Below are 14,641 nucleotides of genomic sequence, written 5' to 3' on the forward strand. Positions count from 1 at the left end.
TCAGCTGCAGCAAGGACCCAACAAACAGCAATAAATCAATATCTCCTAATGGGAAGCTAAGGGTTGGGGAATTTAGTCTTCTGTTTCTATGATTGCAGATTTTGATTTCAGACAGTGGCATTGAACTGCCAAGAAAAGGGCAACCATTTCCCTATCAGTTTACACTTGTAATTCATTATTCATTATGCAGAATTAGAGAGCTTAATTGAAGGTCTTTGAGAGAAGACTCAAGCAATACACCACAGCAGTTTGGTAGCTAAGATGCTGTTGATCCTTTCCAAGTGAAATATACCTCAATCTAAAAAAAAGCAGTTTGACAGCTTTTTTTTTTTTCAGCATGTTAATTTGTTTGAAAGAACATTATAAAAAGAATCAAACATGGGCTTGATGTCTGGAAGTTACACATGATACAAAGCTTTTTATTATTATCATTACTAATGCCATAATATGTTTGCTGCTGCAACCAAAAACTTTGTTAAACAGGTTGGTGATGGAGGAAGACTAATTCCAGTGCCCAGCCTCAGTGAAGCTGATAAATACCAACCTCTGAGCCTTGTGATTAAAAAAAGAAAATGCTTGCTTTCAAAAAAGTCTAAATTTGCTTCAACACCTTTCACGTTAAAAGACATTCTTGAAGGGGAGAAAGAAATTTCTGCAGGTAAGACTTTTATCTTTAGGTGGAAAAATGCATGTTTTCTAGTAAATACAGAACTGTAGACATAGTTTAAACTGTGCAGGTAGTATGATGGTTCTTTAATAAATGGGTAATATTTTTCTTGCTTAATTATGTAATAAATATTTATAAAAAAAGGACTTTCTGGAAAAAGAGTAAAAAAAAAGAAAGTTAATTATACTAAAAAACCTTGTTATTTTCTGAACTGGTATGAAAGACAAATTCAGTTAAGCCTTGTTTTTTCACAAACCACAATTTCCTGACAGTTGTACTGATGTATGTTGATTAATTGCTACTTAAAATTTGTTTTTAATGTACACCTTTCTCTGTATATTCATTTTTAAGTGTGTAAGAATGGCCTCAGTGTGTAAGAATGGCCTCAGTTTTACAGCTGTTCCATGCTAGTAGTCTCTCATGCTGAACTGGGCTCTGCACAGGCAGAAGCATTTGACAAGAACTATCTGACTGTAATTGGATTTCTGTAAGATTTTTTCCACATTTGTAATCTCTTTGGTGTATTTAAAGAGCTTAACCGTGTTTAAATTGCCTTTGCTATGTTATTTAATTTTTGAGGAGACTCTATGAGAATTAGGAGGTTTGAAACTGAACTATGCTGCCTATATTTCCCTGTACCTTCCTTTGAAAAGTGTATAATTCTTGTCTATGTTGTTTTCTCAAAATAGTTTGTTTTATTTTTTTGAGAAGATGTCAGTTTTGACAAAAATATTGATGCTACTAATTGCATAAGAAATGCATTAATTATAAACTCTACTAAGACAAACCATTATGAGCACAAGAAGACAGAAATACCAGCTGACACCACAAAGTGGGGATTCCAGAATTCAAGCATTATGAAAAAAATTGTAATCTCACTAATCCTACTGATCTTACATTCAGGAAAATTCAGCTGGCTTGTCCTGAATGAAAAAATTTGAAAAATCTCATTAAAAAATCTGAGAAAAAGGTTACAAAATATAGTTAAAAAAATCTAACAAAAGCTTACTAGTCTTTTCTCTTAAGGTTAAACATCATGTGCAGAAAGTATTGTCCCTTAATGTAAGCAAAGAGCTTTGTAATTTAATTTCCTTTTTTATGTGACAAAGACAAGTTTTTGTAATCTTTTTATAATTATGAAAAATATATGGCTCCTTTTTTTTATTAGAAATAAAGACAAACAGGATTCGTAGTAGGTGACTTCGTAAAGTCAGTTTATCCTAAAAGCTTCAAAGGATTAAAACCAAAAAAAGGAGTAAAACTCAGACTCCTAAATGTATTTGGAAGTCTAATCCCTGTATTCGTTTTAACTTGGCAGCCAATGTGTTTCTTGTTAGTGTAACAGCAATGTATTTAAGTTTATAAAGACAGTATTATAAAAGTGCTTTGGTACCTACCTTTTGATTGTACAGTAATTCAAGGCAAGCTTCAAGTAAGTCAGAATTAATCTATTGTTTTCCTTAAAAATAAACTGATGTAGTCCCTGGAATGGAAACTGTGGTAAGTCTTTCTACATGTGACATGCCAGGTAAAAGGCGGAGTTAATGTCACTGGAACACCCATGTCTCATTTACATATTGCAAAAATGAAGAAACGTTGGTGTCCTCTGTACTGCATCTAAATTCAGTACAGAATTCCCTAATATTTTTTACACACAGTGGTTTTCACTTTATTCATAGTTTTAATATTCTGTGTGGCTTCCACTGAGTCATTTTGGGTTTCAGAGCCTCTGTTATTAAAGCCACAACACACAACATATATAGTTTGTATGTACCTACAGCACAGCTACAGGTAGAAGTACTTTAGGAGAATGATAGTAAGCACAGAAATTTAGGAATAGCCCTAATCACCATTTCATGCCCAGGACGTGTCACATGCAGGACCATGGGCACAACTCTGCCAGAGAGAGGCACAGAAACTCTCTGACTCCTGGGCACTCTCTTTCCATCAGTCAGCAGCAGCAACACCAAGAAGTGCCCAACGTGGCTCTGAATTTCACATCAGAATGGTTAAGCACAGTAGGAACGGTACCATTTATTCTTGCTCTGTGAAAATACTGTGTTCAGACTTTTCATCATCCAGCAATTTTCTTCTTTTACTCAGGTGTCTCATCTTACCAGCTGCTCAACTATGAAGACAAATCCGATGTTTCGCTTAACGGTAGAAGAGGAAATCAGATAATGAATGATGTCGGTTTTGATGTTGCTGGATCAGATTCTGTTGCCTTTAAAGCTTCATTTGGCATAGTGACCAAACACGAGGTTGAAGTACCAAGATTACTTAAAGAACTTACTACAAGGTTATATTATATATTTTGATTTCTGATTCCATAATTATATTTCATACAGTTAGACTGAAAGTCTGAAATGCTTAGGTTTTTCTTATTTTTAGTCAACCAATAGCAGTCACCATCTGATATTTTCAAGGGTCTCAAGTTGGATCACTGGGATTAGACATATGACCTTCTGTATAATACAGACTGTACAAATTTTCTGAATTCTTGTTTGAATTACAGTGCATCTCTCAGAAAAAAAATATAAATTCAGAGAGGAAGAGTCCATCCAAGCTCCAATCTATGTTATGTCATAGTATGGAAAATTTGAAATTTACTTTGAATGACAATACCCAGCTCCGGATTTCAGAAACAGGATTTCTTTGCCCTTAATAAACTAGGGAGCCATATATATTAGGGCCAATGTAGGTACTTTGAGGTTTTATGGAGTTATTACACAGCCTTTTCTTTGAAAAGCAAAATAGGTTTATCTACTTGAATTTTTCATAACCTTCCGTGACTTTTCTCTGAATCCAGTCTTGTTTTACCATCATTTCTTGTGCAGCTGTGGACACTGAAAATGAACTTGGTGTTCCTGTGGTGCTAGCAAAAATGTCAAATGTAGAAATATGATGTAACTAATTCTAGGTGTAATTCTTTATTTTTTATTTCAAAGATTGTCCCTTGGTCACAGTATCATCCCAGTGAATCCCACTGTTGCATCCCAGTAAATGATTTACTACACATGATGGAACATTTGGTATTTTCAAACATATATTGTTTCCCTGTAGTTATTTATCAAACAGTACATTTTATTTTGTATCTGTAGAGTCTCTTGTTCTGTACCTACCTTTTCCTAGTTTATTTGTAACCTCCAAACATTATCATTAATAACTGGGAGTGGGGAAAGAGGATCTAGATAAAAAGATTGTCTTATAAAACTAACAACCAATGCTTGTAGAAATTCTCCTACAAACACTTGTTTCATGATTGTTCAATGTTTATAAGTGATATAGGATTTTTTTTCAGTTATAGGCAATAAAATCAGAGTCACATGTATCAACTTCGAACTTTCCAGGGCGTCCCAGACATCCTCTCTAACATTTGTACATTATTGTACAAATTTCCTTGAATTTTTTAGTGCTTCTGTTCCCAAACACTGAAAGCCAATATTAAGTTTCCAGAGATCTCCTCAGCCAGTTGTTTTACTGCTATGAAACAGACATTGTGGTGATTTATTTACTGATTCAAAGTTACTAATTCTATTAGCTGCTTTGTAAATTGTTAATCAGGTCTGAATTTCCTTCCTGCCTCTCTCTTTTTTTTAGGAAAATAAACTTTGATCATTGTCTAGTCCATCAATTAAGAAAAAGTAGGATGGAAATTTTATGTGTGGTCATGGAAAGCATTCGAACTACAAGGCAGTGCTCGTTAACTGTCCATACTGGAATGCGTGGAGAGACAATGAGGGTAAGTGTGTTTGACAGGGTTCTGTTATGTATATGATCAAGCATAAAAAGCTCATTTGTATAAATTTTATGGTTGGATTTAATTGCATTTTTATTATGTAAGCTCAGAAAAAATCTGAAGTAAATCAATATTATTGTACTGATGTAAAGTGATTTAAAAGTTGGTATTTTGTTAGCAACGCTTATGTTACTGAGGGATGAGAAATGCATGAAAGGATGTCTCAACAATGAGCCATTGCTTGGGGTGAGGCCTCAGCAAAAATGTGGGATTTACATCTTATTAGTTTGACTTTCTAATAAATGTGTAACCTATCTTTCATTATTATAATAATCTTCTATAACACATTGGAACTTCAGGTTGTTATTATTTTGAGGGTCAGCATCTTACTCCCTGTCTTATGTCCTTCCTCCCTCTCCCCCTCTATGTGTTTGAATAATTGAACCTACAAATCTTATGACTTTGCCCTTTACTAGTATTTATAAATCATTCACATAATTTTCAATGAATGATGCAAGTTAAGTTACTATCTCTGTATCAAACTTTATTAAGATACAAATATGTTAATAGAAAACTCTTTAGCTGTGAAATTTGATCTTCAGTTTCAAAGTTTCCTTCTGGCATTATAATTCTCAATATATGCAGTTTGAGATGCTATTTTGTTTATTTTTTCATTGCAAATTGTAACTTTTTTTCTCTTGATGCTTTTCTAAATTATAGTTTCACATTATTGAAGATCAGAATTGTAAAGGGCGGGACAAAGCCATTGTTTTTCCCGCGCATACAACTATTGCTTTTAGTGTATTTGAGCTCTATATTCATTTGGATGGTAATTTTGGTAAGTGATGTGAATTACTGTCATTACTACTATTATTTATAATTATTTAAGATTTTAAGATAGTTTTACTACTCTTGATATACATAAGCCTTGATCTCCTACAATGGTATGTTTTAATGTTATGTGCATAAGTATTCTGACCTGAAACAGTGCTTGGAAAGAGAAACAAGGCAGTTGCTAGAAAACAGTCTGCCGTGGAAACATTTTTTAACAGTTCGTATGATTTTGTATTTCTTTTTAATCCCGCAGTTGTATTGCCTAAAAAAATTACCTATTTATATTTCTAGCCTTGAAGGAACAGGCTTATGAGACTATCTGATCAGTTTTGCATAAAGTAGGCAAGTAAAAAGACCCAAGTAAAAAAAAAAAAAAGTGTACAAAACTTCTAAACTAAGCTAACATTTTTTTCTGTTGGGCCTTTAATTTCAGTCTGATACATCATTACCACATATGGATATCTGAAGATCTTTAGGAGGAAATAATCATGGTTATTGGAAACTAACAAAAAAATGTGCATAGCTTATATTTCAGTTTAAAGGTTTTCATTCAAATTATGGATAGAATCATAGATGATACTTATTTTTATTTACCAAAAGGTTTTAGTAGTTGATTGGAAGAGGTGACTACAGAACTCACAGCCTTGCTTATTATTTTTCATTTTTGGTTTCAAATAAGACCACAGAAATGCTTCTCCTTTAGAATTAGGGTTTCCATTTATATGATACTGACTTAGTCCCTTAACATGGCCAGAATTTGTGTGTGAACCAAAGCAAGCTCTGATGATGTTACTTGAAAGCCACTAACATTTAAAAATTCCTATTGAAACAGTGTCACTTGATTCTATGGGTTATTACAGTGGGCAGACTTGTATTAAAAAGTTGTACTAGCCATTAAAAATATTAGCAAAGCTGAATTTAACCACTGTTAGCTTTACTGATGAGAAAGCACATTAAATTCTGTTGTGCAATTCTGGGGTCTGTATTTTGTTCTTTTAAAAATATATTTTTCATTTTTACAGAACTCTGTGTGACTCCAATTGCAAAAGGAGGATTTGAAAAAGAGAAATCTGGACCATCTTCGCTGACCAAACTAAGGAGATTAAAGAACAATCTATTTCATCGAAGTATGACTTCATATATAAATATATAATGTCTTAATGCATGAAAAGTGTATTTTTGTTTCTTTAATTTCTGTACAAGATGAATGTTTAAAGAAAGAAATTTTGATGGGAAATGTACCTCTCAATTTCTAGTGTATCGAAATGATTGTGAAGTTATTAAAATTTATGTTTGAGAATGTGGCTCGTTCAGAAATAACAAATCTATGGTATTGCTGTTCATTAAAACTGTAAAGATCCTAAAGTAAAAATTATGGCTGTTGATAAACTGGTATGGAATAACTATACAACTAACTTCAGTTAACATTGAACCTATTTCCTTGTTTGACATTTACAGCTCGTGTTATGCAATATGAGTTATAATCTATAGTAATATTTGAGGGCAAATGCTTTAAGTTTAAAGACCAAACAATATTAATTTAAATATTTGAATGTACTTCTTAGGCTGTATGTTCACATGTCAGGCACATGGGCAAAATACCATCATAGTTCTCTTTACTCATTCTAATATGAACAACATCCAACAAAACTGATTATCACTGTATGCAGCTATATTTCTTCAGACCAAGATCTTATACATGTAATAGTCCTTGGTCCAAGTACTTTGGAAAGCTGCAAATCCGAGTGTGAAGATAAATGCTGAGCAGTAAACATGTCTGTCTAAAGGCTGGTCTGTATAGGTGTCCTTGCTCCATTGTATCCCATTCTCAATCGGGAGGACTTCATTGGACCAAGCCTTCAGTGCTGCTCCAGTTGAGACTAAGGGGAAAAGCTTCAGTGGGTATGACACATCTCAGTAGCTGTAGCTGCCTAAAAGTTTGTCATTCAATCTAAACTAGTCAATTGCTGAAGAGAGAGGGAAAAGGTAAGTAGTTCCAAAATGGAACTACCCGGCATATTTGGGTGCTTAGAAATCTGATAGGAGGTCAACAGGGAGTCTTCCAAGGTTTCTAAACCTGTTAAGTATTGGTGGGAAAGACAAGCGAATTTATTATGTTTAGAATATAAAACTAGAAATGCAAAAAATAAAAGCAGGGAAGTACACAGCTGTGATTTGACTTTGCACCAATTTCTCAGAAGCTTGACTCATGCTTATCTTTTAGGTATATTTCTAAAAATATAATTATATAGGTTATATAAAAAAATTCTGGCTTTTGTGAGTGTCTTATGTGAAGTTAAAGAAAAATTTTCAACACACAGGGTTTTTGATGGGAAGTAATCTATATGGCATGCCTAGAATGGTTTTGTGAATCAGTTGTTATTTCTATAATTAAGCTAACATTGTTTTTTAAACGACATTTCATAATGTAATGACAAATCGCTGCTTCTTTCTCTTGTGCGTTCTTTTTCAGATAAAGGAGTAGTGGAAATCATTGCTAACTCTGATCCTTACTTGGAGGACCTTTTTACAGATTATTATGATAAAGCTGCGAGCATGACTGATCTCTCTACAAGTTATCTCAGAGAAGGTTCTCATATCCGAATTAATTTACTTAATAACAACATCCCCAAAGGTCCTTGTGTCCTCTGTGGAATGGGAAGTTCTAAAAGGGAGACAGTCTATGGATGCCTAGAGTGTTCTTTTAATGGACAGAAGTACGTACGACTGCATGCTGTGCCCTGTTTTGACCTCTGGCATAAGAGACTAAAGTAACCGAGCTAGGTAAGTGCCTGTTGTCACTGACATGGGCATAACTGTGCCACAAACTTTTCAGAGTTAGTAAATATGACTCAAATGGTAAAATGCAAAATAGTGGAAGTGCAAAACATTTTATTACACTCTTCAAATTCTTTGCTTCAGTCAATGACCTTTTACTTTAAAACACTCTCATGCATTCCCTGACATTGTTTTTTTTCTTTCTAGAGCCTTCTCATGATAATGAAAAATTTACTTTTAAACAGTATTTTCATAATGTCAAAATATATGCTAAAAGTTACTTGGTTTACACAAACTTGTTGTTAAACCCCCAAAATGCTGCCTTTCTCTACACTGGCACATGATGGCTAAATTAGAATATTTGTTAATAATTTAGTGTTCTCATGAATAATTAATTGAAGTATCAGATTAAAAAGCATGCTAAAACTTAGCTCAGCCCAATGTTCCATTTACAAAAGGGAACAACAGAAACTACAGATAGGAGTTTCATATTAGGATGCCTTTGCCGTATTGTCAAGTTTGTTTAGATCACAAAAAAAGTACCAGCCAGTCCACCTTCTGCATTTGGATTTTATGTCACAGCTGCTCAACTTTCACATGTTCAGAAAAAAATTGCTTAGCTGAAAATATTTTGGAAACTTATGAAAATAACAGAACTACACACTCCAACGAGACCTCAGGGGTGAAGGTCTTTAGCTGGCATTCTCAACCACAGAAAATTAAGCCCGTTGAGAACACGAACATGTGAGGGCACCAGAGAGTTTTGTCCAGGTCTGGGACTGGGCATGCTGTTGGGTAGGGTGCTGTTGACCCTCTCACCATGCTATTTTAAACTGGCAAAGCAAAAAACATTTTTCTACCTTTTAAAGTTATTTTAAGGATAACCCAGGTATGGAAGATTTTTCAGTTGTGCTGCCACTTTCACTGTGTACAACTGATTATTACATGTTGAAATGAATACAGCCATTGCTTTTCATGTGAGAAGAGTAAAGCATGTTACCCAAGTGTTAGGGTGACATCTGCATAAGCAAAACAGTTAATGAGATCCAAATACTTTCTATTAACTATTGCTACTTCTTTGCATTTTTCCAGAAGCAGGGAAACCAGAATGATGCTCAAATAATTACTTATGTACATATATAGTATCTGCCATTATCTTCAATCTCATCTAAGGAAATTATGATAGTGTAGATTTTTAACTTGGTGCTGCTGAATAAACGCAATAACAATAACTTTACTAAATCAAAGTTTAAAAACTCACTGAAAATACTGCTTTTTCATCAACACCAAACTATTCATGTTAAAATTATATCAAAGAGGTTATTTTAAATTGCTTTAAAAACATCTGTGTTTTTATCTTCATATTCCATAGACAGTATTCATTTATTTTAAGGCCTTTTATAGTTAATTGCTGCAAATGGCTGTTCCTTGAGAAGCTGGCTAGGAGCCTGCAGAGTTACATTCCTGGGCTTCTGTTTTTCCCTTTTATTTAACAGGGGATTGAGAAGTGTTCATCAGTTATGTCAACAGTTACTTGATGAATTTTTGTGTGCTCAAGAGGACAGAAATAATTATTTTCATCAGTATTTTACACAATGTGAAAGACTACTGAGCAATACTGTAGATCAGAACATGATGCAAGAACCAATAATAATAATTTTCTGATTTTATTTCTTTCTTTTGAAACATGTAACAATTTTATTAGTTGAATGTTAAAAATTTTTACAGTCACCTTAAGAGATATAAAAAGATGCCACTACAAAAAAAATACAAAAAGTTCTGTGACAAAGTATTATTATTTAGAATTCAGTGTCCAGAAAACAGCCAAAGTACTTAGAGTTCATCATGCTGGTAGACGTTGTACTCCTTTGCTGATATGAAGCCATCTCCATCATGGTCATTCTTCTTAAATATGTCAGCTAAGATTTCATCGTGGGCTGAGGGATGACGTTTTTTGCCATCTCTTGCAAATTCTTCTTTCAAATACTGGCTTATCTAGAAAAAAAAGAAAAAACTCCCAACTGTTGTGATTTTTATGCCGGGATTCAACAGCTATCTTTAAGGACACTTGGGGTATACACCTAAGTTATTGTGACTCCAGTGCAGACACATCTACAGTTCATCTACAGAAGTCTGAGACACATTAATGTATTAAAGCAGATTTCAGCATTGAACAGTGTAGCTTGTGTAAGCACACAGAAGCCTTATATGATCAACTGCAGCAGAGGCAGCTAATGTAAAGATAAAACTCATGAAACCATACCTATACTTTTATAAATTATTTATTTCAAATTATTTACATCATATTACCTCAAGTTCAGAGAGTTTCTTGTCACCGTCCTTGTCTATTTGATTAAATGCTTCAACACTACGAGGTCCCTTATTTACTGCATAAAGTTCAATCTCAAAGATCAGGGTTGCATTGGGTGGAATCTTGCTCTGTGCTATGAACAAAAGAAAAAAGGCATTTAAGAAATCAGGCACTATGGTCAGAGATCACACATATGATAAATTCACACGTAAACATTTTATTTTTTTATTAGAAAAGGCTGTGTTAATATTCAGATTAAACTTTAAATTTAAATATTGTACATCTAGACAGGAAGATTATTCTATTGTGTTAGAGAAATGATTTTGCGAGAAACTTGCTAACCATGTACTTCCCTGAAACAAAATTATATCACTCATATCAATTCAGATACTTTTAGAGATTAAGAGAAGGGTTATCATGAAAAACAAATATTTCCAGAGTTCTTATTCTTTCACATCCTGTCATGTGACAGAGCTTATTAAGAGACTGATTCTAAGATGTATGTCTTTATTAAATATCTGCCATCTGATTTCAAATATTACAGTAATAGACCAATGCTCATATGTGTTTTCTGTCTGAAGAAACAAACAGGTAACATCATATTTTACCCACTTTCTATGAATTATACCTATGCTGAAAGAATTTGATGTAAAATAGTGTTTAAAATGTACATCTCAGAAAGAAGCAATGGAATGTAAGTCATCTGATTCACAAAAAAACCCCACAAACCCCCCAAACTACTGGAATATTTTGTCTGGTCTCTGAATTAAAAAAAAAAACCCTGTTAAACTTCATTATTCATGGATTAAAGCTTTTTCAGACACCTGCTGTAAAAACAGCACTGCCTAATTGACACAGGTCAATGTATCATGCATCTGTCAGAAAAAGGAAACTAAAAAGAGACAGCAACAAACTAGTGAGGTCTAAAAGTAGTGCCAAAAGAGCATTAAGAAATCATGCAGTGTAAAATTAAAATGTAAACATGCGAGATGCTTATATTCATAGCCAAAGCCAGTGAGCATGACATTTTAACCTCGGAATTTTGACAGAATTTTGAGCTTGTGCCCATCCTTTAGAAACTGAAGAATCTACTTTGTTTATAAACAGAAGGTAAACAAAACTATTACTCACGCTACTCATCTAAAATAGCTATAGTAAAAACGACAAGTTTCAGAGTCCAAAAGATTTCAACCTTCCAAGCTTTAGAAAAGAAGAAGTTTTAAATACATATGAACATAGATCATGGTTTAAATGCTACTTACAAAAGACAGATACAATACTAGAATTCAATGCCAGAAGTTTCCAAATATACATACCAACAAAGGAAAGACATGTAAAGATTTAGAAAGCCACATGCATCTTTTGTAATTCAAGATTAGGCAGGCATCTTCCCCAGCATGCAGGAATACGCTGAGACAGAGGACAGGTATGCTGTAGGAAAATAATACTTTCTTGAAGTGCTACCTGGAACAAATAGTTAACACTATTATTAGAGGTAAAGAACATCTTTTATTTCTATCAGTGTGTTCTTCTTTTTGTATGAAATTGTATGAAAGACAAAACTGGTGCATTGAATTCTGACATATCATTACCAAACTTATTATAGATCAGGAGCTACTTTTTCACAGAAACTACTATATCTATGTCAAAGGTGAATTTAGCTACATTTGAGTGCTGAAACACTCCATAAGCTCAGACTGGAGCTTTTTTTAAAGTGATCTGCACACTGAATTATCTTATATTCAAATCAGATTTCATGCATTGCACTGTTGCAATTACTGTGTAATGTGATGATGATATCCATTAACTATCCAGAAGGTAAGCACTATTTTAAGCAAATTATTTCTACTTAGATTAACCGCACTGCATTACATTCCATTTTAGTCAGAAGATGCAAATTATCATAAAAAGGCTAAGCAGGTATGAGTCAATAGAAATTAAACATGACTAGAATTTACCAGATTAAGACAAAAAATGCTGATATGAAGATCTTCCTTTTGATGTCGGTTTTTCATGTTGTGGCAATACTTGGAAAAATGCATTGGGTGCTGTGTACTGAGTTCTAATGCAAACTGCAAGGCCTGGGTGTGGGTCTATGACAAGGACTTAAACTGCACAGGAATGAGCAGGATTGGGCTGCACAGCTGCAGAGCCTCCAAAAATAATGGGAGCACCAATTCTTACACACATTTACAACACTGTATATTTGAAAGGGTAAAACAGAGAAAAGACAAAGTTTAGTGTTAAAACTTCTTTTTTACCGTATCCTTGCTGTCCATATGCTAATGATGGAGGAATTGTCACTTTCCGTTTTTCTCCAGGACACATATTCATCATAGCAATATCTAACCCTTTTATCACTTGTCCGACACCCAGAACGAACCATTTTGGATGACCTTCATTGTGTGTCCGACTATTAAAAAGAATCATGCATCAGTGACAGTAAATTTAGTATTTTTTTACATAAATATAAATTGCAGTCAGTAAAAACATAGATTATTAGCACACAAAAATGTTTAGGGTCCAAGAATACGAAGTATAAATGCTTCTTCTGCTACATTTATAATTAATTTAAGGTTAAATTTGATATGTGTAGGGCAAACCTTCTTTTGGAATAAAAAAACCCCTTTGTTTTTTAACTTTTAACAAAAACATCTGAACTTCCTGATCATGTACACTGCGTGCCAGGATCAAGGTGCTGCTGTAGGAAGTCTCCAAGAAGAGGAGTGCTGGGACCAGTGAAAATGTCTTCAGCAGTTCCCATCACTGTAGGATGGGGTGGGACCGACAGTGCAGGTGTGTGTTGGGGGACCTGGGAATCTGTGTGCTCACCCACCACTCTCTTCAATGCTTGAGGCAGCTTCTGGTCATATAAGCTATGCCCAGTATGGGAGCTACACTGAACGACAGCTAAGAAGAATGCAGCTTAAAAGCCAGAGATCAACACTGTATGTACCAAAATCAGTCACTTCAACAGGCAAAAAAATGCAAGTGAAATGGTACTATTAAACGTAGAATTATCTTATACTAATTTTATTTTCTTAAATTATGCAAGTGGGGAAAGTGAATCAAGATTTTGTAATAAGCTAAGTTACTGTCTGATCTGTCCAAATATGGGTAAGGAGTGAAAGAAAGAAAGAAAATACTCTCCCCTCCATAGTTCTACACGGGAGAGTCCTGCCCCACTAGAAGGATGGACTGCCATTGAAAGCAAGGCACTGTGAAAGTAGAGTTTTTTCACAACAGTTTCTGTGCAAAGCAAGCTAAACCAAACAGAAACAGCCTGAAGACAGAGGGATAGGGCAAAGTGAAAAAGCAAAAACCTAAGTACTAACATTGAGGCAAAATGGACGGCACAACAAATCAAGAAGGGAAGCAGCGACAGGCTGCAAACCACTAGTGTAATAATGTGGCTGCCCTGTACAGTGCCAGCTATGAGGAAGTGCATGCTGTATTCAAGTTTCTGTCTAAAATTGTTAGTCTCTACCAGGAGCTCCTCCTCCCAACCCAGGTTTTTCTGCACAGATTGCAGCACAGAACACGGCAGGTGATAACATGGTGGTGTTTTTTTCACCCTGCCAAAGGGGTTCTCTCATGTGAGGTGTGGACTGCAGATTCTCTGCGTCCCTCCCATCGGGCCCCATCGCTGGGATTTCCATCTTGTCTCTGCGCCTGTCCCTAGGGAAACCCTGCATCCACGAACACTCGGATGAGAAAAAACAAAGCGGGGTGGGGGGGAATCTCTAATGCTGATGTGGACAGTGTGGGACCCAAGCTGTGCCCACGCTGGGGGAGCAGTGGGTCCCGCTTACCCGGCTGAGGGCGAGTGGGACCCCGCAGCTCCTTGCGGGGAACCGGCTGGGCCACGTCCATGGCCGGGCAGGGCCCACCGCCCCGCCCCTGGCCCGGTGCCACGGGGGCCCACCTGCAATAAAACTTGGATCCGTCGCTGGCCAGGAATCCGTCATAGTGCGCGTTCAGCAGATCGCCCTTCTTGCTTTTCGGGCTGCAGGTCTCGGGAAGGTGCAGCACCTCTATCTGAACCTGCTCCGCCGCCGCCGTGCCGCCCTCGGCCCGCGCCGGGGCCGCCAGCAGCGGCAGCAGCAGCAGCAGGGTCAGCCCGCGGCCCATGTCGCTCCGAGGAGGCCGCCGGCGTGGCACTGTCCCCGCCGCGCCGAGGGGCGGGGACCGAGCGTGCGCCGCCGCTCCGCCTCGGCCGGCCCGGCCGCGGGGACGAGCCCGGCCCAGCAGCAGCCGCGGGGCGGGCGGTTCTTCGGGCCGCCCCCTCCGCGCAGGAAGTGAAAGGGACGTC

At 36.2% G+C, this 14,641-nt stretch overlaps 2 protein-coding genes across 2 annotated transcripts; one reads left to right on the forward strand and one right to left on the reverse strand.

Annotated features, from left to right (window-relative positions):
- The first annotated feature begins 447 nt into the window (after nt 1-447).
- PJVK (pejvakin) lies at nt 448-8,558 on the forward strand. The gene is made up of 6 exons (XM_051786661.1): nt 448-658; nt 2,771-2,966; nt 4,268-4,409; nt 5,127-5,244; nt 6,263-6,367; nt 7,714-8,558. Exons 1-6 carry the CDS (start codon nt 448-450, stop codon nt 8,013-8,015), a joined length of 1,074 nt encoding a protein of 357 aa, XP_051642621.1. The 3' UTR covers nt 8,016-8,558.
- A 1,113-nt stretch (nt 8,559-9,671) lies between these two features.
- Nucleotides 9,672-14,504, reverse strand: FKBP7 (FKBP prolyl isomerase 7). Its single transcript, XM_051786906.1, has 4 exons — nt 14,255-14,504; nt 12,591-12,742; nt 10,329-10,462; nt 9,672-10,013 (listed from the first exon to the last, which is right to left on the reverse strand). The coding sequence occupies exons 1-4, from the start codon at nt 14,458-14,460 to the stop codon at nt 9,852-9,854; spliced, it is 654 nt and encodes a 217-aa protein (XP_051642866.1). The 5' UTR covers nt 14,461-14,504; the 3' UTR covers nt 9,672-9,851.
- Between the last annotated feature and the right edge of the window lie 137 nt (nt 14,505-14,641).

This window comes from Manacus candei, unplaced genomic scaffold (assembly GCF_025592945.1).
Source record: "Manacus candei isolate 608988 ecotype Guabito, Panama unplaced genomic scaffold, ASM2559294v1 h1tg000023l, whole genome shotgun sequence".
Taxonomy (NCBI): Eukaryota; Metazoa; Chordata; class Aves; order Passeriformes; family Pipridae; genus Manacus; species Manacus candei.

Excerpts from the sequence above, each read along its gene's own strand:
- PJVK (XM_051786661.1), top strand. The coding sequence starts at position 448 with ATGTTTGCTGCTGCAACCAAAAACTTTGTTAAACAGGTTGGTGATGGA. Across the intron at positions 659-2,770 it reads GGAGAAAGAAATTTCTGCAG|GTGTCTCATCTTACCAGCTG; the intron begins GTAAGACTTTTA and ends TCTTTTACTCAG. Across the intron at positions 2,967-4,267 it reads CTTAAAGAACTTACTACAAG|GAAAATAAACTTTGATCATT; the intron begins GTTATATTATAT and ends TCTTTTTTTTAG.
- FKBP7 (XM_051786906.1), bottom strand. The coding sequence starts at position 14,460 with ATGGGCCGCGGGCTGACCCTGCTGCTGCTGCTGCCGCTGCTGGCGGCC. Across the intron at positions 12,743-14,254 it reads GGATCCAAGTTTTATTGCAG|TCGGACACACAATGAAGGTC; the intron begins GTGGGCCCCCGT and ends TCTTTTTAATAG. Across the intron at positions 10,014-10,328 it reads AGAAACTCTCTGAACTTGAG|ATAAGCCAGTATTTGAAAGA; the intron begins GTAATATGATGT and ends TTTTTTTTCTAG.